The 22,528-nt window shown below is 43.7% G+C and overlaps 2 protein-coding genes and 1 long non-coding RNA gene across 5 annotated transcripts in view; 2 read left to right on the top strand and 1 right to left on the bottom strand.

Moving 5' to 3' along the window:
- The window catches only part of SEC22A (SEC22 homolog A, vesicle trafficking protein), a 75,202-nt gene extending 65,519 nt beyond the window's left edge, over positions 1-9,683 (top strand). For all 3 annotated transcript variants that reach the window (XM_035000011.1, XM_035000012.1, XM_035000013.1), the window contains exon 7: positions 8,459-9,683. In XM_035000011.1, the coding sequence (XP_034855902.1) occupies positions 8,459-8,659 (201 nt within the window). In that variant the 3' untranslated portion in view covers positions 8,660-9,683. The remainder of the gene's footprint in view (positions 1-8,458) is intronic.
- A 1,470-nt stretch (positions 9,684-11,153) lies between these two features.
- LOC118007018 lies at positions 11,154-21,098 on the top strand. Its single transcript, XR_004678250.1, has 3 exons — positions 11,154-11,811; positions 19,615-19,773; positions 20,389-21,098. It is a non-coding gene; the product is annotated as an uncharacterized LOC118007018 (long non-coding RNA).
- A 291-nt stretch (positions 21,099-21,389) lies between these two features.
- The window catches only part of ADCY5 (adenylate cyclase 5), a 148,582-nt gene continuing 147,443 nt past the window's right edge, over positions 21,390-22,528 (bottom strand). The window contains exon 21 of the mRNA XM_035000010.1: positions 21,390-21,922. Within this exon, the coding sequence (XP_034855901.1) occupies positions 21,794-21,922 (129 nt within the window). The 3' untranslated portion in view covers positions 21,390-21,793. The remainder of the gene's footprint in view (positions 21,923-22,528) is intronic.

Below are 22,528 nucleotides of genomic sequence, written 5' to 3'. Positions count from 1 at the left end.
TTTTGCAACACTTTCTATATCTCACTCTTTTTTTATGTACACGCCTATAGTATGTTTATAAAGTAAGTTGCAGACACATATGTGAGTATACAGTTGTTTTTCCTAATAAACTTTTTATTTTGAGGTAATTGTGATTGTTGTAAGAGAGATATATAACCTTTACCTGGGTTTCCCCCAGTAGTACTCTCTTGCACAACTATAATACATTATCTCAGCCAGGATATTGATGTCAATGGGGGCAAGATATAGAACATTCTTATTGCCACAAGCACCCCTTTGAAGTTGCCCTTTTAGAGCCACATGCACTTCCCTCCTGCCCCCTCATCTCTGGCAACCACTAATGTGTTCTCCATTTCTAAAATTTCCTCATTTTAAGTAATGTTATATAAAGGGAACCATATAGTATGAACTTTCTGTGATTGGCACTATTTTGCTCAGTATAATTCTCTGGAGATTTATCCAGGTTGTTGCGTACATCAGTGGTTTGTTCCTTTTTGTTGCTGAATGGTATTCCAGGGTATGGATGTAGCACAGTTTGTTTAATCATTCACCCATTGAAGGGCATCTCGGTTGTTTCCAATTTGGGGCTATTATAAATAAAGCTGCTATAAACATTCATGTACAGGTTTCTGTGTGAACGTAAGTCTTCATTTCTCTGAGATAAATGCTCAGGAGTGCAATTGCTAGGTCTTGTAGTAGTTGCATGCTTAGTTTTATTGAAACAGAACCAGTTCTCCAGAGTGGCATTCCATTTTACATACACATTTTACATTTTACATCACGCACACCAGCATTGTGTGAGTGATCCAGTCTCTCCATATGCTCTCCAGCATTTGTTATCACTATTTTTTATTTTAGCCATTCTGATAGGTGTGTAGTGATCCCTCATATTGGTTTTAATTTGCATTTCCCTAATGGCTAATAATGTTGAACATTGTTTCGTGTACTTATTTGTTACCTATGTGTCCTCTTGGGTGAAATGTCTTGTCATGTCTTTTGCCTATTTTCTAATTGGATCATTTGGTTTTTACTGTCAGGTTTGAGAGTTCTAGCCATCTAGCCCATGTCAGAAATGTAATTTGCAAGTATCTTGTCCCAGTCTGTAGCTTGTCTTTTCATCCTCTGAACCAGGTCTTTTGCAGAGCAAAAGTTTTTAATTTTGATAAAGTTCATTTTATCACTTCTTTCTTTTATGGAATATGTTTGTGGTATCAAGTCTAAGAACTTTTTTTTTAATTGAAGTATAGTTGACACATAGTGTTAACTAGTTTCAGGTGTGAACATAGTGATTCCACAAGTTTACACCTTATGCTGTGCTCACCATAATGTAACTACCATCTGTCACCATTATAATTCCATTGATTCAAGTCTAAGAACTCTTTGCCTACTCCTGGACCCTGAAGATTCTCTCCTTTGTTTTCTTCTAAAAGTTTTAGTTTTATGTTTTACATTAAAGTTCATGATCCATTTTTATTTGTTTATTTATTTAGAATGTAAACCTATTTCTAGGATTTATTCTTTTTCTTTGTGCTTCCACAGTGACCACATAGGCCTTTATTTGTCTTTCACATTGGGATTGTTGTATTACTCAGTCTTGCCACCTCTGGTTTCTTCGAATACTCTGTTAGATTACTGGAAAACACTATCATTACTCAAGACTCCACAGTGTCTTTGTACTCTCTACCGTATGATGCTTACATTACTCAGGCTAGTACATCAGCCCTCCATAATTTGGCCCCACTCTACGTAAATCATCAAAGTGGATTTCCTGCTACTCTCCAGGGACATCCTGCACCCTAGAGTGGTCTCGTCACTGTGCCACCCCAGGCCTTTTCTGTGACTTTGCTCATTCTGTGCACTGTTCTCGTAACTGCCTTCCTCGTACTCCCTTTGTGCCCCTCTCTTACACATCTTTAGGAGGCTCCATCTCCTCCATGTCGACCTCCTGCCCCCCACCCCACCCCCGCCCCAGTGGAACTCTCAGAATCTGTCCTTTTAACCCTGGCTGCAGCCTAATGCCTCACGGTTCTGCCACTGTTTCTTATGTGCTAATATGGACTCCCCAGCTGTTTTGAGAGCTCTGTGAGGGCAGGCAATGCTAACCATAATCTTCTTTTCTCTTCCCACTTGGTTTCTGCCAAGTGCTGAGCAGAGGGAAAGCCCTGGCCAACTCCTGAGGAGGGTGCTATGAGGAGCAGGTTCCTGGGCAATGTCCTCTTCTTTCCCCTGTTCTTTCCGGAAGCCTGTCACGAGGAGGCCCAGTCCAGTGGCAGAAGCAAGTTAAAGGAAGCCCTGGAATGGTGGGGTTCTCAACCCTGGCTACCCATTATAAGCATTTGGGGAGCTTTAAAAAATATAACTGCTTGCTCTCTTCCTTCTCCCACCCTGCTCAGAGGTTTAGAATTTAATTGGTCTAAGGCAGGACAGCACTGATGTGTTCTCTAAAGCTCCCTAGCTGACTCTGGTGGTTTCACTAACTGAGCCCTACTGCTTTCAGGCCCCAGCCCTTTTGGCATGCACCCCTTCCAGCACTTGCCTGTCTTGTTTCCAGGCAGGAAGTCATCCTAGCACTGGCCAGAGACTCCAAAGAGACTGTCTTTAGATAAATGCTCTGGCATCAGCTATAGCCTGGCGGACATTAGGAGAAGGAAGGGGAAAATGAAGGGGGAAAATCACAGGGGGAGACGAACCATGAGAGACTATGGACTCCGGGAATCAAACTGAGGGTTTTAGAGGGGTACAGGGGATGGGTGAGCCTGGTGATGGGTATTAAGGAGGGCATGTATTGCATGGAGCACTGGGTGTTATACGCAAACAATGAATCATGGAACACTACATCAAAAACTAATGATGTACTGTATGGTGACTAACATACTAAAAAATTATAAAAAAACACCTTTGAAAATCATGACCCATTTTTAATTAAATTTTGTATAAGGTTGTATGAAATGTGAGACTTAGATGATTAGATTGAGGGGTTTTTGTGTTTTTGGTTTTGAGTTTTGGTTTTTTTGGTTTTGTGTTGTTTTGTTTTGTTTGCTTGTGAATGAATGGCCAGTTGCTCCATTTTTTGAAAAGGCTTTTTTCCTCCCCTGAATTGCTTTTGCATCTTTGTCAAACATCAGTTGGACATATTTGTGTAAGTCTATCTCTGAGTTTGGTATTCTGTTTTATTGATCTATGTACCTAGTCTCTCTGCCAGTACCACATAGTATTGATTACTGTGACTATATAATCTGTGTTAAGTTCCATTTTCTTAATAGTTATTCAAATTATCTTTCTCATAATATGTGAATTATGATAGTTTGTATTTTATGAGGAAGTGGTCTATTTCATCTTACCAAGTTTGTGTAGAGTTGGTTGTAGTATCCCCTTACTATCTCTCTTTTTGGTGTCTGTATGATCTGTAGTGATATCCTCTACTTCATTCCTCATATTGGTAATTTGTATCTGCTCTTTTTCTTTGTCAGACTTCCTTGTTAATTTCATCGATCTTTTCAAAGAACCTGCTCTTTGTTTTGTTTTTTCATATATTTAATTTTTACCGATTTCTGCTCTTTATTATTTCCTTCTTCATGCTTGCTTTGGGTTTATTTGGCTCTTGTTCTAGGTTCTTGAGATGGGAGCTTTGATAATTGATTTGAATTTTTCTCTTGTAATATATACTTTTAGTGTTATACATTTCTCTCTTTGAGCACTTTATTATCTGTGTCCCATAAATTTTGATATGTTGCATTTTTTTTTCATTTTTTTTCCTTTCCAAGTTATTATTAAATTCCAGTTAGTTAACATAGTGTAATATTAGTTTCAGGTGTAGAATTTAGTGATTCATCACTTAAATACAACACCCAGTGCTCATCACAGTAAGTTCCCTCCTTAATACCCATCACCTATTTCCCCCGTCCCTCTGCCCACCTCCCTTCCAGCAACCCTCAGTTTGTTCTCTGTGGTTAAGAGTCTGTTTCCCGGTTTGCCTCTCTTCACCCCCTCCATCTCTTCTGTTTTGTTTCTTAAATTCTACATATGAATGAGATCATACGGTATTTGCCTTTCTCTGACTGACTTTGCTTAGCATAATACTTTCTGGCTCCCTCCATGTCATTGCAAATGGTCAGATTTCGTTCTTTTTTTTTTAAGATTTTATTTATTTATTTGACAGAGAGAGACACAGCGAGAGAGGGAACACAAGCAGGGGGAGGGGCAGAGGGAGAAGCAGGCCCCCTGCGGAGCAGGGAGCCCGATGCGGGGCTCCATCCCAGGACCCTGGGATCATGACCCGAGCCGAAGGCAGATGCTTAACGACTGAGCCACCCAGGCGCCCCTCGTTCTTTTTTTTAAGGCTGAGTAATATTCCATTATAAATATATATATACACACACATATATTTAAATTTATATATATATAAAAATGGGATATTATATACACATAATGGAATATATATAGGAATATAATAGAATATATATATAATGGAATATATATATTGGAATATAATGGAATATATATATATATAATGGAATGAATATATATATCTAAAATGGGATACACACACACCCCATGTCATTTTTATCCATTCATCAGTCAATTGATATTTGGCTCTTTCCATTGGCTGATATGTTGCATTTTATTTTCATTTAATTCAGTGTATTTAAAAATTTTTTTCCTTGTGGCTTCCTCTTTGACCTATGGATTATGGATTATTTGGAATTGTGTTTTGCGTCCAAGAATTTGGAGATTTTCCAGTTTTCTTTCCATTATTGATACCTAGTTTGATTCCATTGTGGTTGGAAAACACTCTGTGTGATTTCAGTTCTTTTAAATTTGTTGTAATTTATTTTGTGGCTCAGAATATGGTCTGTCTTGGTATATGTTCCATGAGCACTTAAACAGAATGTGTATTCTACTGTAGCTGAGTAAGTGCTCTATAAATGTCAATTAGGTTGTGATGGTTGATGTTCAGTTTTTCTCTATACTTGTCTAGTTCTATCAGTTGAGAGAGGAGTATTGGAAGTTTTCAACTATGATTGTGGATTGGTATGTTTCTCATTTCAGTTCTATCAGTTTTTGTAGCTTTGTTGTTTGGCTCATATGCATTTAGGATATATTGCCTTCTTAGTGGACTGATCCATTTATCACTATATATCATTATATAATATCTTATATAATGATATCCCTCTCTAGCCCATTCTTTTTTAGAAATATATTTATCTGATATTAATATAGCCATTTCTGCTTTCTTGTTTAATGTTTGCATAATATATTCTCCATCTTTTTACCTTCACCTTGCCTATATCAGTTGACGTGAGTTTCTCGTAGACAGATTAAAAGCTATTTTTAATCCATTCTGCTGATCTCTGCTTTTTAATTGTTGTATTTAGGCCATTACATTTAATGTAACATTAATATATTAGGGTTTAAGTTTGCCATCTTATTTTTTGTTTTCTGGTTTTCATTTCTATGTTTTCTTTCTGTGGGTTACTTGAACATTTTGTAGAACTCCATTTTGATTTATCTGTAGTGTTTTTGAGTTTATTTCTTTGCATAGTTTTTTTTGGTTTTTTTTTTTTTTTTTTTTTTTGAGAAAGAGTATACACGTGTGCGCAAGATTGGGAAGGAGGGGCAGAGGGAGAAGGAGAGAGAATCCCAAGCAGGCTTCACACCCAGCCTGGGTCCCGACGCGGGCTCAGTCTTACAACCCTGAGATCATGACCTGAGCCAAAATCAACAGTGGGACGCTTGACTGACTGACACCCATCTACCCCTCTTTGTATAGTTTTTAAGTGGTTGCTCTAGGTATTGCATTAGGCATACTTATCAGTTTTTTGGTGTTGTCATTTTACTAGTTCAAGTGGAACATAGAAATTGTATCTCCTTTTATGTCCCTTTGCCCTCCTCTGCTTATAATTGTCTTAAATAGTTCCTCTACGTATATTTAGAACCACATCAGACAGTGTTATGAATTTTTACTTCAGTCATCAATTTAGAAATCTAAAGAGGGGAAGGAGAACCTATTACATTATTTTGCTGACTGTTCTTTTTTTTTTTTATTAAAGATTTTTATTTATTCATTTGACAGAGAGAGACACAGCGAGAGAGGGAACACAAGCAGGGGGGAGGGGGAGAGGGAGAAGCAGGCCTCCCACAGAGCAGGGAGCCCGATGCGGGGCTCGATCCCAGGACTCTGGGATCATGACCCAAGCCAAAGGCAGACGCTTAACGACTGAGCCACCCAGGCGCCCCTTGCTGACTGTTCTTTTTGCTTTCTCAGTGTTCCAGGTTTCTTCTTTTATTGTTTCCTTTCTGCTTAGAGATCTTCCTTTAGCCATTCTTTTAAGGTGTATCTGTAGATGTCAAATTCTGTTAGTCTTTCACCTGAGAATGTCTTTATTTCTCCTCCCACAAGACAACTTACTAACTACAAAGGGAAAAATAGTTACTTCACAGTGGAGAAACCTGTCAGACACCACCTTACCAAGAGATCAAAGTTAACATCACCAATTGTAAGACACACTGCACATCACCTCTGTAGTATTCTTGCCCAAACTGCATGTCCTCACTTCAGTCTTGAGACAATATCAGACAAACCAAAATTAAGGGGCAGTCTACAAAATAACCGATTGATATTCTTTAGACTGTCAAGGTCATGAAAAACAGACTTGAGGAACTATGACAGATTTGAAGAGATATAACAGCTAAATGCAATAGGGAATCCTGGATTGGATTCTGGATCAGAAAAAGAGCCTTAGGACAACTGGCAAAATTCCAGTAAAGTCTGTAGATTAGTCTACAGTATTGTATCAATGTTAATTTTGTAGTTTGATGATTATACTGTGGTTATGCAAGAAGATAACATTAGGGGGAGCAGGGTGAAGGATGTATAAGAACTCTACAATTTGGGGCGCCTGGGTGGCTCAGTTGTTAAGCGTCTGCCTTCAGCTCAGGTCATGATCCCAGGCTCCTGGGATCGAGCTCCGCATCGGGCTCCCTGCTCAACGGGAAGCCTGCTTCTCCCTCTCCCACTCCCCCTGCTTATGTTCCCTCTCTCGCTGTGTCTCTCTCTCTGTCCAATAAATCTTAAAAAAAAAAAAAAAAAAAACTCTACAATGTTTACAACTCTTTTCTAGGTCTAAAATTATTTCAAAAGGAAAAATTATTTTTCCAACTTTTTTTACACAATGAAAATCAGTCAAAATAAGTCCTTACAGTTCATTTTGCTTGGATAGCAGTCTTCTTTTTAAGTAAGCAAAGTCCTAATTTGTATAAGAAATAAAAAGATTTAAGAGAACATTTCCACGTTCTTTCAGCATTGTTGCAAACACCTTAAAGTCCTTCCTGTACTGAAGCCTGGATAGAATTTCACACAAAGACTCTGCTTCTTTCTTAAGACTGTAATCACATATAATTCCTGTATTTAGCAGATTGTGAATTTTAGATACCTTCTGGAAAACAGTTCTTTCATTCAACAAATTTTTATTGAGCACTTACTGTGTGCCATGCACTGTTCCGGGCCCTGGATAAATGAGTGAACAAGACAGTAAAAAAATCTCTCCTTTCATGAAGCTTAGATCCTATTGGAAGAATATATATATATAACAAAACAAGCATATTTTTGAAGTGTGTTTATGGTTATATTGTGGAGAAAAATAAAGCAGGAAAAGGTGAATGCCAGGATTTGGGGCTTGTGGGGGGTAGTTTCTTTATTATATTTTCTAAAATAGCACTTACTACATTCTCTGTCCCCTTGTTCCATCTTTTATTTTAAGACATAACTATTTGGTATTTTATATACATATATATGATCTTTTATATATATAATCTTTCTCCCTCCATTAGAATTTAAGCTCCATGTGAGCAAGGGCTTTGTTTGTTTACTGGAAGCTAAAGAACAATGCCTAACTTGTAGCTGGCCCTCAATAAACATCTGTTGAATGAATTCTATCTACCTCAGATATTCACTCAGATACTCTACCTTGCTTATTAGTTCCTAGGCACTTAATGGGGGGTCAGTAAATATTTGTGGATTTCATTAATATGCAGACTCAGATTATATGAGACCATTTTGCTATGGTTTGTTTGAGGTTTTTTGTACTTTTCTGGGGTGAGAATGAGCAATGGAATCCCCTCAGACCCTGAGAATGCTTCATAGTTGCCTGTCACCTTGAGGAATGTGTTCAGCCTGTTTGCAAGGGAGTCATCCAGTTGTAACTCCATTTTAAATATGATACAAAGTGTTGTGTCTTTTGACAAATGACAAACATAAAAGGAAAAATCTGTTTTCCTTTCAAGCTGTAGAGCTTTCATAGCTGAATGTCTTAAAGAGGCTACAGTATCTTATCTGTAGATGAAAAATCCCTTTATTCCACTCTTAAATTTTACTCTGTGGCCTGTTAAAATTTGATAGTAGAAGCATCTGTTTCTTTTCTTGTAACCCTAATCATCTTTCATTTTATATTTTGAACAGTGTTATTTACTTGTCTACTACACCAGCTGGCGGAATGTCAAATCTTTTTTGACTTTTGGTTTAATCTGTCTGTGCAACATGTATCTCTATGAACTGCGCAACCTGTGGCAGCTTTTCTTTCATGTGACTGTGGGGGCGTTTGTTACACTGCAGATCTGGCTCAGGCAAGCCCAGGGCAAGGCTCCTGATTATGATGTCTGACACCATCCTTCAGACATGTTGCCCTGGCTCCCGGGGAAAAAGGAAGAGGGAGCATATCTTAACTGCCACTGTGATGAAGAAACTGCTCCCCACATTCGAGAAGCTCTGCTTTCTTTCTGTCCAACTGTCCCGTTTGTTTTAAGTCAGCATGGCGTGCCTGGGAGCGTGCAGTACCTGCTAGGCAGACTCCTCATGTTAGCCGTGAGATGATGATTCAGAGGAGGAGGAGACTTCCCTCTACAGGGCCACAACAGTAGAAGAACGGTCAGAAGCCATCGGAAGAATTGGCCAGCGGTCCGGAATCCTTCTGAAGAGTTTGATCAAAACGTGTGTGGTACATGCTCTGAGGACCAAGCGGGAACTCTGCAGCCTGGGTTCGCCTTTGTGAGGCATAAGTAGAGCCTAAATAAAAAGATGCCGTGGAGTTTATGTTTCAGACAACTTGCTAAATATCCGATTATTTGCACATTTCTGGTACTAGGAGTTTATGAAGTCCAGGATGGTGTGGAATTGGTTCTTTTTCCTTTTATATTTTCGCTTGAATCTAATCTGGAAACCACTTGATACAGGAGAAGGCTTTTTTGAGCTTATCTCTAGAACATCACAAGTATTGAAAACACAGTAACATATGTTTCCTTTCTAGACCATGTTTGTAGTTCCTTTTGAAATTACTTTTTAAACATGTGATTTGTTAGATTCTATAGCCATTGTGACCCATACTTCAACCACTTGAGTATTACCTATACTGTTATTTCTTAGTATTTATCTTTTAAATCTTCAAATAGTTTAAAAAACAAACTAATCTCTACTCTGAGAGGAAAACCAACATCAATTTAGCAGGAATAACTACAAAATAAAACAAAAGATGTTATTAAATTCTAACTAGATCCTAATGCCTCCTGAGGCTCTGAATCCAAGAAGCCTGCTTGGTGCAGTGAGATAGAGGTTACCCAGCACCAAAATGGGGCGCTTTCTGTGGCATTATCAGAAGGATAAAATTGTAAAGGGAATGACATTTTCACTGTGATTCTGTATTACTTACTTCTGTGTTGTGTACCACCTTAAATACTCTTGCGTGCTACCAGTGGTGTGGGTCCTGCTCTGTGGAAACACTGAACTATGCTGAGAGAATCAGAAGGTAACTTATTCCAGCAGCTCTTACTATTTTGTGGCTTTGAGGAGTTCAGCTCCTAGTAGTATCTTTTAGAGAATTTGTTTGCTTTTTGATAACATTATAAAGGTTGTTCAAGCAGTTATGAATTGATAATATAGGAAGCACAGTTTGATTCCATTAGCAAAATCTGCAACTCTCCTGGTTTTGGAAGGTACCTTCATTAATGATTTTCTTTTGTTTTGAAAGAAAAGATTCCAAGCAAAGTATATATAAGGTACTAAAATTTGATATCCAGAAGACAGTGAACCCATTATGTATAATTCATGTTACTGAGTGTATTTATTAAGCAGAGGAATCCAGAGTGGTAAAGTCATTGAACCACCACGTTTGCCTGAACCTGTATATGCAGATACGTCTGCAACTGTAAAATCTTGCTTAACTAGAACCTTTTAGGAGAATGAGGCAAAAGGAAGACAATAAGCTTGTAATATCAGTGATTTAATTAAAACGGGAAATTCCATTTCAGTTTTCTGACTCTAACAAAACCGCACAGAAATTATGTATTTTCTGAGAACTGCCCCAAGAGATATACTACATGATCCTAAATCAGCAAAATAAAGTTGATTTATGTTTGACATTTTGTACTTACCGAGCCAGGAGAGTGAAGTGGTTCAGTTTAGAAAAATTTTTCTGAACTAATGGTTAAAACAGGAAGAGTTTTCTTGTAAATATCCAGTTAACCAAGAAGTTGGAGCATTCTGCGATTTTGCTATATACTGATACTTTATAGCTCTCTTACCAGTTGGTTCAGTTTGGTTCTCCATATTCCTGAATTATTGAATTATAGTGTTTGGTGTTTGGATCATTCAGCAAGGACACTTTAAAACTCACCAGCTGTCTTTAAAGGCTTAATTTGTTTTTTGTTTTTGTTGTTTTTTCACCGCTATTTTGGATAATGGGATGTTTACATCTTAGTGTAAAAAATGAAAATAGGCATAAATAATGTTTATGTATAGAAATGCTTTCTTTCATTATTTGGTGTCTGCATCGCTGAGTGTTTATATGACTTCTCTGCCTCTATCATGTTGTTGCCAAAGAAACTATTATGAATTTGGAATGAAAAATTTTTGCCATGAGTGTAAAGTTCTTAAGCTCATTAGGCTTCTAATATGTATGTATGATAGTAATATCTTCCATTTATACTATACTTTTAAGAACAAGTCTGCATTTACCTAATTATAATGAGTTTTGTAGTGTAGGAGAATTAGTTGCCTTTTTTTTTTTTTTTAAGATTTTATTTATTTATTTGACAGAGACAGACACAGCGAGAGAGGGAACCCAAGCAGGGGGAGTGGGAGAGGGAGAGGCAGGCTCTCCACCGAGCAGGGAGCCCGATGCGGGGCTCCATCTCAGGACCCTGGGATCATGACCCAAGCCGAAGGCAGACCCTTAACAACTGAGCCACCCAAGCCCCAGTTGCTTTCTTGTCACATGTTAATGACTTATCTAGGGCCACAGAGCTAAGCACATGCAACTTCTTATCCCTTAGCTTTGGGGCTCTTCCCCACCAGAGTGGGAACTGATGAAGATAACTAAGGTTGTACTCAGGGAATAGGTCTGTTCTTGGTAAAATCAGGGAACTGGGGACTTAATGAGCTCAGGCCTGGTAGTGTCAAACCTAGGGGTCTATTAAGGTAATTCAGAAATACTGCTTTTTTATTAAGGTGTGCTGTGAAGGCATAGATGCTGTCTTTTATATCCTAAAAATAATTACAATATTTGCTTGCTTTTTTGGTCTGTATTTGAAATGTATTTATACCTGGCCTCTTTCCCCAAAGAACTTGAAGCACTATACCAAAATAAGACCTGTACAGCAATGGTGGTAATATGAACAGAAAGGGAGAAAAACAAGATCAGTGAAAATGAAAGGAAAAGGGAACATGTTGCTGTTATCAAGTGTAAAATTTGACTCTTGAACTTCCTGCAAGTCACGGCTTAGAAGAAGGGGAACAAGTTTTGCATCGCACTAGCTTGCTCTGTAAGTGAGAGTATACCACTTCCTCAGGGGGGACTTCTTCCTGAGGGATTCTCGTAAAAATGTTGGCACTTGGGGCTCCTGTGAAATGTTAAAATGAACAGAAGCCTCAGCTGTTTTAGACATTTGCGTATTGTGATTGTGCCTTGAATCCTCAACGTGTACCAGCTTTCAGAGGTACATTTAAGAATTTTTGGTGTGGTTAATAGAGGATTTTGTTTCCATTAGGAAAAATTCTTATCCTAAGCTAAAATTAGGTATGTGTCAAAGCTTGAAAATCCATTTGAGACAAATGTCTGGAGACATGGAGAACCTTTACCTAATTTTGTAATTTTATAATTTATATAAAGTGAATGTGCTGTCCCTGGATTAGCACATTTATTTTGTATTAATTGTGGTCTTTTTCATAGTAGAATCTAATCTGGACAGATGTCTGGCTCCATTTCTGTTAGGCCATGTCTGGAATCTCATTAGATTTGATTTGTCAAGGCTCCACGGAGCACATTTGTTGTATGAGCCTCACCTCCGTGTCACGGAAGTGCTTCCTGCTCAGATTAGCAGCCCACCAAAAAGGGAGTTGCTTGGCCTTTATTCCAAAAGTTTTACTAAGGAAACTGGGGACCCCACTCTGAGCTATTGGATTTCCAAGAGATACAACAGAACGCACGTGCGTGCGTGTGTATGTGAGTGATTTTTATTTTAAGAAGCTTTTCATTTTAAAAGTTAGAGCTATCATGGAGTATGTAGTAAAAGAACGAATAAATTCAGTTGACCTCGAACATCAAGTGCAGGGGTTAGGGGCACCCACCCCTCCTCGTGCAGTCAAAAATCTATGTATAACTACTTAACTAGTAATAGCCTGCAGCTTACTAGAAGCCTTACTGATAAGCAATTAGCACATATTTTATATGTTATATGTATAATATGCTGTATTCTTACAATAAAGTAAGAAAATTTTTTTTAAATCTTAAGAAAAATGCATTTGTAATACTGTAATTATAAAAAAAGTCCACATGTAAGTGGCTCTGCACAGCTCAAACCTGTGTTGTTCAAGGATCAACTGTACTTCCAAAGAAGCCAGCACGCGGATCGAATTGAACACTTGGCCTTACCACCAGTTATAGGTGACTCCTCAGGGCTGCCATCTTTGTCTGTGGGCAAGCCTTCTTTGTGTTTTTCTGCTTCATCAGCTCTAAGGAAATGCTGATCAAATCTGATTTTTAGTTTTAATTGGCTTTAGTAATATGCTACCTAAAAGTTACTCCAAGGGTGATGAATGAGTTTGTGTTGTAAAGGCTGTGTTGGCTGAGAATTGAAACTCGAATGGTTCTGTTGCTGAGGGCTGGGGGTGTCTGGTCATCTCCATCGGTGCTCTGGGACCGCTGTTGAATGTTGGCGTCTCGCAGCCTCCCATTTGAGCAGTGAACTTTTCAAAGAGCAACTGTGGCTGCCACTACTGAAAGCTCTTCCTTGAGTGGCCAGGCTCTCTAGATTACTTTATGTCACAGGTGAAGTCACAGCGTTGAAGTGCTGTGTGGTTGCAGGCCATGCGGCTGGTATCCTCCTCGCTCGTGAGCAGTGATGGCTGTTGTGTGTACGTGTTTTCTTCTGCGTTGGCAGTGCTGGTGTGTAATAAATAGTCTTACTTAGCACAGCGGAGACTGTAGGAAACTCAAGGAGAGAACAGGCTTAGCTCTCAGAGAGTTCCTGAAATCAGTTGTTCCTGCTCTTCCCTTGGTTACAAACCGTGTTCTCAGCCCCACCTTACACACGGGTCCTGTTTGCGCTTGGCTCCCGCGTCCCACAGCCTAGCGTGCAAGTGTCAGTGCATGGAAGCGCAGTCAGGCTCCATCTGAGAGGAGGAAGCAGGGCTCAACATTTCTCTCTCCCATTCGGTCCTGGCAGCCCCTCCCCAGCTCTGCCCCGATTGTTTGCTGGTTTTGTGCCAGTGCTTTTCTGTGAGGCTGGGTTGTCAAGGACCTTGCCTAGAGGTGAGCAAACAGTCCGTGGCCTTCTACTTTGAATTCCTCCAGTGCCTGGGACTAATGATATGAATTCTTCACGCCGTCGGTGGGCCAGGGCTAGGTCCTCCGACGTGGTTAATCCTTATGGCAGCCTGGGGCATCGATGGGCTAGCACTCTCTCATGTTCACCTGAGGAAACTTCACGTTCAAACCTGAGATTCAGGCTTAAATGATTCAAAAGTTGGGGTCATATTTCTGTGCTGCAGAATCTCAGGAAGAATATTCCTTGTGAGTTTGTGTGTGTGTTCCCGACAACCACTGGGCTCTTACTGTTGTAGCAGCAGTGAGAACAGACAAAGCCGACATGGAGGGGAAATGGCACTGTGTATGATAAGCACATCATCCTCCCAGAAAGCCTTTCTGTAGGCTCTCTCTCTTTTTTTTTTTTTTTAAAGGTTTTATTTATTTTTTGACAGAGACACAGCGAGAGAGGGAACACAAGCAAGGGGAGTGGGAGAGGGAGAAGCAGGCTTCCTGCTGAGCAGGGAGCCCAATGCGGGACTCGATCCCAGGACCCTGGGATCATGACCTGAGCCGAAGGCAGACGCTTAACGACTGAGCCACCCAGGCGCCCCTAGGCTCTTTTTTTTATAGACGAAGCATCTGAGGCCTAAAGAGGTTCAAGGACTTGACCTCAGTCACAATCTAGCTCATGTGGTGGCACCAAGATTTTAATCCAGATCAGCCTTACCCAGACCTCATGTTCTTAACCACCATGTAATATTAAGCTAGACAAAATGGAAATATGTTGAAATATATAAGGAATATATGTTGGAATGTATAAGTAATCTACTTTTTAAATAAGAGATTGGTCAGTGCTAACTCCTGCAGTGTGGATTTTCTAGACTGAGTAGTTTCCTAAAATTCCTGCATCTGTAACAGTACATGGGGGGACATGTGGCTGCAGGAGGTATAGTGAAACTTAAACGTGCCTTAGATTTTAGGGCAAGAAGCTATACAGTCTGGTCTTTGTAGTAAGACTAACTCATGAATTAATGATTCTTGATGTAGAATGTTAAAGCTTCACTGGTGATTCATTTGTTATAAACATTTACTTTCCCTTTTCGATTTTTTTTAAGGACCCATTTTATGAATCATTTATTTAGCACATAAGCAGGGGCGGAGAGGGAGAGAGAGAATCCCAAGCAGACTCCCCACTGAGCACAGAGCCCGACATGGGGCTCAATCCCACAATTCCCAAGACCATGACCCAAGCTGAAACCAAGAGTCAGACACTTAACTGACTGAGCCACCCAGGCGCCCCTCAAACATTTACTTTTTCTAACTGAAGGACAGAATCGATTGGTTCTTTGATATAAAGTAATTTTATGGGAAGTCTGCATTAAATGGTCCCTATATCTGAAAACGCTAAACGAAAAATAGAACATTTACTATTTGCAATTTTGAATAGTGATTATGAATTTGGAGTCAGACTCCCTGGCTCTCCCTTGTACTAGCATTGTGACCTCTGCAAGCCACGTAACCTCTTTGCCTCCATTTCCTCGTCTGTAAAGTGGGGATGATAATAGTTACCTTGGGCAAAGTGTTGCCGTGAGTATTTAAATGAGTCAATAAATACAGAGTACTTAGAACAGAGCCTGGCACAGTGAGTACTAGGACAGTATGGTCCATAGCATTATGGTCTGTCTTGTTGGTGCTACTACTACTTTTAAGATAGTAAGTCTCTTACGCTGTAAATGCCCCTAAATAGAAGTCACTGTACAGAGTTTTCAGAGATCAGCTAAGTGAGGATTCTTTTGAACTGTCTAGCAGGCATGTTGCCTGCCCTGGCAAGCCCTTGGGTGCAGACTTCTGGGCAGGGCAGTGAGGATGCATTCCAAGAGAGGAGAAGGGTTTGGAGAGACTCATGCCTGCCAGGCACCTGCTGCACATCAGGTGCTTTCTGTACAGGTTATGTGAGCTTGACAGAATCCATCTGAGGTCAGTGAGCAGGATGACGTCGTCCAGTGTCACACAGCCTGGCAGTGGCAGACTGCGCTCTCCAGGAGCCCACAGTCTCCCAGGCGCTGGAGCGCTGTCCAAGGGGGAAGGTGCCTCTGGGAACCTCACTTGTTCAGTGTGGCCCTAGCGCTGTGGCCCCATCATTGTTTGAACACTCTGATCTAGTGGGTACTCTTGAACGGTGGCTGCCCTAGGGCCCACCACTGTCTAAGGGCCTTCATGAGTGTGCATGTGTGTGTGGTCTCATGGTCTCTGCTCTGATGGGAAGCAGAGGGTGGCGGAATGAAGCCAGCAGCCTCCAACCCATGATACGGAAATAACATATAGTGCTGGGGATGTGAAGCTCAAGGCACTCTTAAAAAGTGCAAATGCAACATGGCTTTTAAAAGATTAGTCTGACGCAAAATGCAGCCCTCCAAAAAAAAAAAAATCCCACATGAGCCAGGAAGTGCCAGTCTAGCTAACTGACAAAGTCAAAGCACAGAAGCAAATTTTGCAAAATTGGAAAATAGAGATGCTGACAAACCAGAGATTCCAGGCAGGTCTAAATTAGAAATTGGCTGAGAGGGAGAAAAAGTGATGAGGCCCCTCATGGACTCCAGTGAAAACTCTTTAATTCACAGGCCTAACAGACCAGCAATAGGAAAGGGGCCTTGAGGATGAAGATGCATTCAGCAAGTGAGGGGGTGGCTCCGTTGCGTTCACTAGAAACAGACGGGTGGGTGAGGTGTAGGGCTGGCAGGCCAGTGGGGACGGGGTGCCTACTTTACCCTCAGCCCTAGACAATGCTCTTCCTTCTCTTTACTGTCTTTCCCCTGCATCCCACCTTCCGGCCCTCCTGCTGGGCCTGTGAACCGAGACTGAGCATCTGGCGCTCCGCACTGCATGGCCCGGGGCCCGTGGTGGGCAAGGCCGCCGGCGCGCTGCCCGGGGGGGGCCTGAGCGAAGGCTTGGCCACTTCGGCTTGCAGGTGACCTTCCCGCAGATCCCCCCTGGTGTGATGCTGCTTATCTCATTTGTCTGCCTTCGGCTTTAAAATCTTAAAATCCTAATTCGATTGTGTTTATGTTTGTGCCATACTTGGGGTCTGGCACTTGAAGATTTGGACCGGGTCCCACAAATATTTAGAATCCGAGAATGCCAGAGGAGAAAGGAGCCTCGGAGGTCAGCCATTCCAGTGGCCTGACTTGGCTTTGTTCTTGTGTCTGTCTTGAGAAGCAGTGACCCTGCCAGTGGGAAGGAAAGAGACGCAAGAAGAGGACAGCAAATACCATGTTTTTTCATTCTAAGACGGTGGCGGGGGGCACCCCACCAAAGGGCTTTTTTGAAAATCTGAAAGGCTCAGAAAAGCTATAGTATAGTAAGTGGACCTCAGTTCATCTGTTGTCAACCTTGAGAAGTGGCAGGCCCTCTGTCCCTGCAGGATCATGAGTGCCCAGCCAGGTAGGCACAGTGGGCAGAAGTGCCTGTGGGCTAGAGCCGTAGCTTTTGCCCGGGGGGATCAGAGCAGCCTAGGAGATGGGCCCGTCCTTTCTCCCACTGCCTCCTGGGCCTGGGGGCAAGCACAAGTGAGAATGTGTATGGGAAAGCTCTTTATACACTGGATGAAGTTCGTCCGGAGGCAGGGTGTGGGGGCATGGTGTTCCCCGGTCTGTTGTGCCCTCCCCTGACCCATCCCCACAGATCACACCAGCCCTTCCCACTCCTGCTGACCCCTGCGCTAAGTGGTACCTTGCCACGGCCAGCACGGCCCAGACTAACAGCCCCTTCCTTCAGGAAACAATCTGTACAGCATTTGTTGTCTTCAGTGAGGAATTGTTTTGATTTAGACAAATTGAAAAGCTGTGGGTTTTCCACAGTGTGTCCCCGCCACTGCCTCCTCTTGTTCAGGTGGCGGCGAGGATCTGCTCGGCACCTTCCTTCTGAGCATCGTACATCCCAGCGCCCGAGAATACTGTCCTGCCCTGCAGTGATTCGGGCTCAGCATCTTTTCCAAGCTCTAGAGGCTCAGTTTCTGCTAATTAGCAACTCGTGAGGTTGCAACGTGATGGAAAATAATTTTTATCATGTAAAAACCACAGCTCTGGGCATCATTCGACTATATGCCACTCAGGTGATACTTGCTTTTGGAAAAGTTCTGTAAATGTATTTTTCAAAGTCTTTAACACGACTGCCTGGTGAATATGTAGCTTCAGCTTCCTCAGTGCGCCAGGCTTCACCGTGCCTTCCCACAATGTTGCTAACCCCGCTCTACAATCAAATCATCACCATGCTGGCTGAAGTCCAGTCTTTGCTGTCAGTGGATGTTAAAGCGCTGTCCGGAACTCACTACACCTATCAATGGTGTCTTTGCTAGTAAGTTTTGCTAATTAACATCCCAGGTATGGATATGCTTTTGCAAAAAAGTATAAATCTCTAAGGGAGAAACAGATGTGTTCTCTGGAATGAGCTCAATGGAGATGGGAAGGGGTCGGGCTCATGGAAGTTCTGAGTTGCATTCCTTGGCTGCCCTGGTGTGCACTGGATGTGCACATATGTGCACGTGGTTTCCTGGGCCTGCCTGAGGCTTGCCCCCCCCCTCGTCACAGCAGGGTGGGGATTCTTCAGGAGCTGACATGCTACCTTAAGTCTAATCAGCCCCTAAAGGTTGGCCTTTTCATTTGGTTTCCTTTTCTAATTGATGGACCCTAGCCTAAAAAGTTCTCAGAGTCAAACATGAGCTCTATACAATTGCATCCTACACCAGACAGTGGAATCCTCACCAATGCTGTCCCAATTCCTTGGAGCAGGGGGCCTGCCTATGAGCAGGACTGCCATATCTGTGCCCCCATGTGGCCATTGTTGCAATGAACCCAGTGAAGTCTTTTTCCCTGGCTCCTTCATTTTCACGTCACCAAGCGCCCTGGTCTTATTTCCTGAACCCAAATAGAACCCTGCATTTGATGGGTGTGGCAGGCAGGCACTGTTTTTCTACCACCTTTCCTTTCCTCAAGCGAGGTAAGAGTCGTCCTGGGGCACGGAGGACAACTCAAGTTACCTGCATGAGCTTAGCAGACAGGCCTGCTTTGAATCTCATCTCTTAATTACCAGTTGTGTGAGTTAGGCAAATAATTCAATCTCTGTGTGTTCATCAGTGACATGTGGTGGCCAGGAGGAACAAAGGAGATAAAGTTTGTATGGTGCTTATCCTGGTGTCTGCCACACAGAGTGTCCAATAGATGGTAGCCATGGTTATTAGCTATCCAGGTCAAATCAGTATGCCTCCAGCCAGCATCTCTCCTCCTCTCCCTCCTACTTGGGTCCCTTCCGGGATCGGTGTCCTTGTCTTTTCTACTTTCTTTCCCCCCTTAGCATAGAAACAAGGTTGGCTCACCTGTTTTAAAACATCCTCTTCTCATCCCTGGACCTTTTCTGGTACCATCCTTGATCCCTTGTCCCCTTTCACTCCTGGGGTCTCTCCTCATTCCTCAGCCTCCTGCATCCTGGTACCTGCTCCTCAGTCCAGTGAACTACCTCTTGCCAAGAACACGAACATCCTCTCACCTGATTGCCACAATGACCGCAGTCCTTAGCCAGCATTCTCTCCGTAGCAGTGTACCGTTCCCCACCCAGAGTGGGTCTCTGCCTTCTGGGGCTCCCTCCCCAGTGCCCCACCAAGGGCCAAGTGCACTATTCTTTGAACTGGAACCAGGCCCATGGCCCAAGCCGCAAATCAGACCAGGACACGTTACCAGTGAAAGTGTTTAATAGTTAAATTATTTAAATAGACTTTTTAAATTTCCATGGGAAATCATAATCTTATCTGTTTTTGCAAGAGCAGGAATAAAAAGAGTGCACACCCTTGGAGGGAGTGAAGAGCTAGCACTGCACGGTGTCACCAGTCACTGCTGGGATAGGAGGGATGGGCCCCCAAGAGGCCGAGGAGACCGTAACCAACGGGGGGACCACCGGAGGAACTCAGCACACACACGTTACTCAGGTTGGAAGCAAAATGAACACCTGGCACCACTGGCAGGCACTATGGAGGGGCAGGGGACTTGAGACCACCACCATGGAGAAAGCCAGCCCGCCCAACAGATGCGAAGGGGGGGCGATGCAGAACTCAAAGGATGGAGCAGCAAAAGCATGGGCAGACTTGGGCTGGCAGTTTTAGGTCTGTAAGCTTTGCTTCTCAGAGAGGTGCTCAAGCTGGGGTGAGAGATGGTGTGTGGAACGGGGAGGCCGGCGCTAGGGTGCAGTGAGAGGCGGTGCAGGGCAGCATCAAAGTAACATCTCGCAGCTGGTATATAGCTGCGCCCCCCCCCCCCTTCAGGCTCATGTTGGAGGTGAGAAGAATCCTGCCCTGAGAAGCAACAGAAAGATCTGGGCACAGAACCCAAGGATTCTGTTTGAATATATCTCTGTGATGATCGTTTTTCACTTTCATGCCCATTTCCATTTTATACCCTTGTAGGGTATAAGAAATAATTTTTTCCTATATATTTAACTGCCCCCTCCCCCCCCCAACAAACAAAAACCAGACAAAAAATTTCTGCTAGCTTTGCCCTTTGGACGTTGAAGCTGGGCTCTCCCCTTTTCTCTGTCTGGTCTGCAGATGGAGAGCAAAGCCACCACCCTCCCTGAACCTGAGGGCTGCACTGTTACCCCAAGTCTGAGGCCTTATCTCTGGGAGAGCCACCTACACGGTAGCCAGCCGAGCAAGGCAGGCAGGTAAGGCTTCCTACCGCCCCCACAGCAGCTGAGCGCCCGTGGCCGTCCCTGAGCTCTCAGGGCTGCGTCTCTGCAGGCAGCAAATGGCTGACATCTCAGGGAACGGAAGAGGGGACAGTGGTTTGCCGCAGGCTCCAGCGGGGCCTGAGATGGGAAAACAGCTTTTTGTTTTATTATCCACTTGCATTTAACTGAAGGGAAGTGATGTGTTAGAGAGTTGGGGTAATGTATGCGTGCATCTTCCCACTTAATCTGAATGTAGGGCACCCCAAAAGGACACATGCTGCTGCTCTGGCTGGACCTGGGAAAAGCCCAAACTGCCTCGTCTGCGGTGAGGGCACCAGGCATCCTGTATGTGACCAGTTCCACAGCCTAAGCGCACACACCTACACCAGTCCACACGCTGACATCCGTACAGTACAAATGCTGGGCACAGCTATTTTCTAATATCATTTACAAAATATAGAATTCAGTATATTTGTTAGATCTCCAAGGATTTCAATAATAAAAAATAAAAAATACAAAAAAGACACGTTGGGATCCCCGCCCTCCCACCCCAGTGGCATCTTCGTTTGCTTGTGGGTCTCTCATACGCATACAACTAGCATAGTCTAAAGGGCACAGAAAGTTGTTTTATTTAATAAATATTCTTTTTCTCAGAACCACCCCTCCTTGCCTCGAGTCCTCTCGCCTCCCCTTCGCAATTCACTCTGTTCCCCTCGAAGAGGTGCGGGAGGAGGACTGTGGAGAAGGCCGAAGTCCGTCCACAGCCCGCCCTCCTGCCAGAAAGCCCCTCCATGGGGCAGGGGCCGTGGCCTCTGTCGGCAGTTGAAAGGCTCACACGGGAAAGCGGACCCCCGAGGCCCCTAGGTTCCCGGGGGCTGGAGTCGCGCCTTATCCCACCCGCCCCAGGCCGAGGCCTCCCCCTCAGCCCTGCCGTCACACGCCGGGCTGCCCCGCACCGTAAGAGCTCCGGCAGCCCCTTTCTACCCATGCAGCAGCAGCGCCCGTTAGAAAACTCGAGATTCAGATCACGCCTAGTGGAGTCTTCTACGGAGGAAACATCTTTGGTCAGCTTGGTGCTTGCAGGACGCTGGCACCCCGGGGCCTGGGACGGAGGCGGCTGCCTGCCCACAAAGGCAGAAGCTGCTTCTGGAGTCAAAGTGGAAAATCTCACTGGTGCAGCCACGTGGGCTAGAGCGCAGGCTTCCACCTGCCCACTGGCACCCAAAGAAGCCATTTCCATTTCTCTGGAGGCCAGGCTGCCTGGCATCACCAGGTGGCAGCTGCTAACTGAGCGGGGGCCCCCCGTTGAGGAAGTAGGTCATCATCTCGCCTTTGCCCTTGACCTTGACCACACCCCTGCACTCCAGCTGGTATGTGTTGGCAGCCAGCACCTGGTACATGTCCGTGGTGACCTGAGGAGGCAACGGAGGAGAAAGGATAGGTCATGGTTAAGCCGTGAGTCCACTGACCGGTGGCTCTGCCTGACTGTCCCCACCACAGACGGTGGGCAGCACCTCCCGGGCAGGGGCTCCCAGGGACTGACAGCTGCTCGTACTGCCTGTTGGAAACCAGAAGAGTGGCAGCACCTACTCCGTGCCAGGCAGTGTGGCCAGCCACTCACCTGTGCTATTCTGCTGCTCAAAGTGTGGCTCATGGTCCCTGAACTGCCTGTCCCTGTCCCCACTGAGAAGCGCAGAAGCTGGGCGGAAGTGCTTGGGCGCGTCCATAGCAATCGGACCCTGCTGCCATCGAGACCGAGCACGCGACCAGTGTGCTCACTCAAGTCTCACTCCACGGCAGGTAGGTTGAGAGCCACTGCTTATCTCATGTAATCTGTGCGGAAAGCGCTTTTATCTCAGGCTCAGACAACCTAAGTCCCTTCCCTGAGGTTACATCGCTACAAATGGCAGAGCGAGCCTGGACTCAGGTCTGCGTCCAACTGCCCATCTGCTGTAGCTTTTGGAACAGAGAGGGGACCCCACCGGTGGCTCCAGTCATCACTGCACTCTGGCCGGGCG

Source organism: Mirounga leonina, unplaced genomic scaffold (assembly GCF_011800145.1).
Source record: "Mirounga leonina isolate KUSES-001 unplaced genomic scaffold, KU_Mleo_1.0 Mir_115, whole genome shotgun sequence".
Classification (NCBI taxonomy): domain Eukaryota; kingdom Metazoa; phylum Chordata; class Mammalia; order Carnivora; family Phocidae; genus Mirounga; species Mirounga leonina.
Note: the sequence above shows the minus strand (reverse complement) of the source record. Positions and strands in the feature narration are given on the sequence as shown.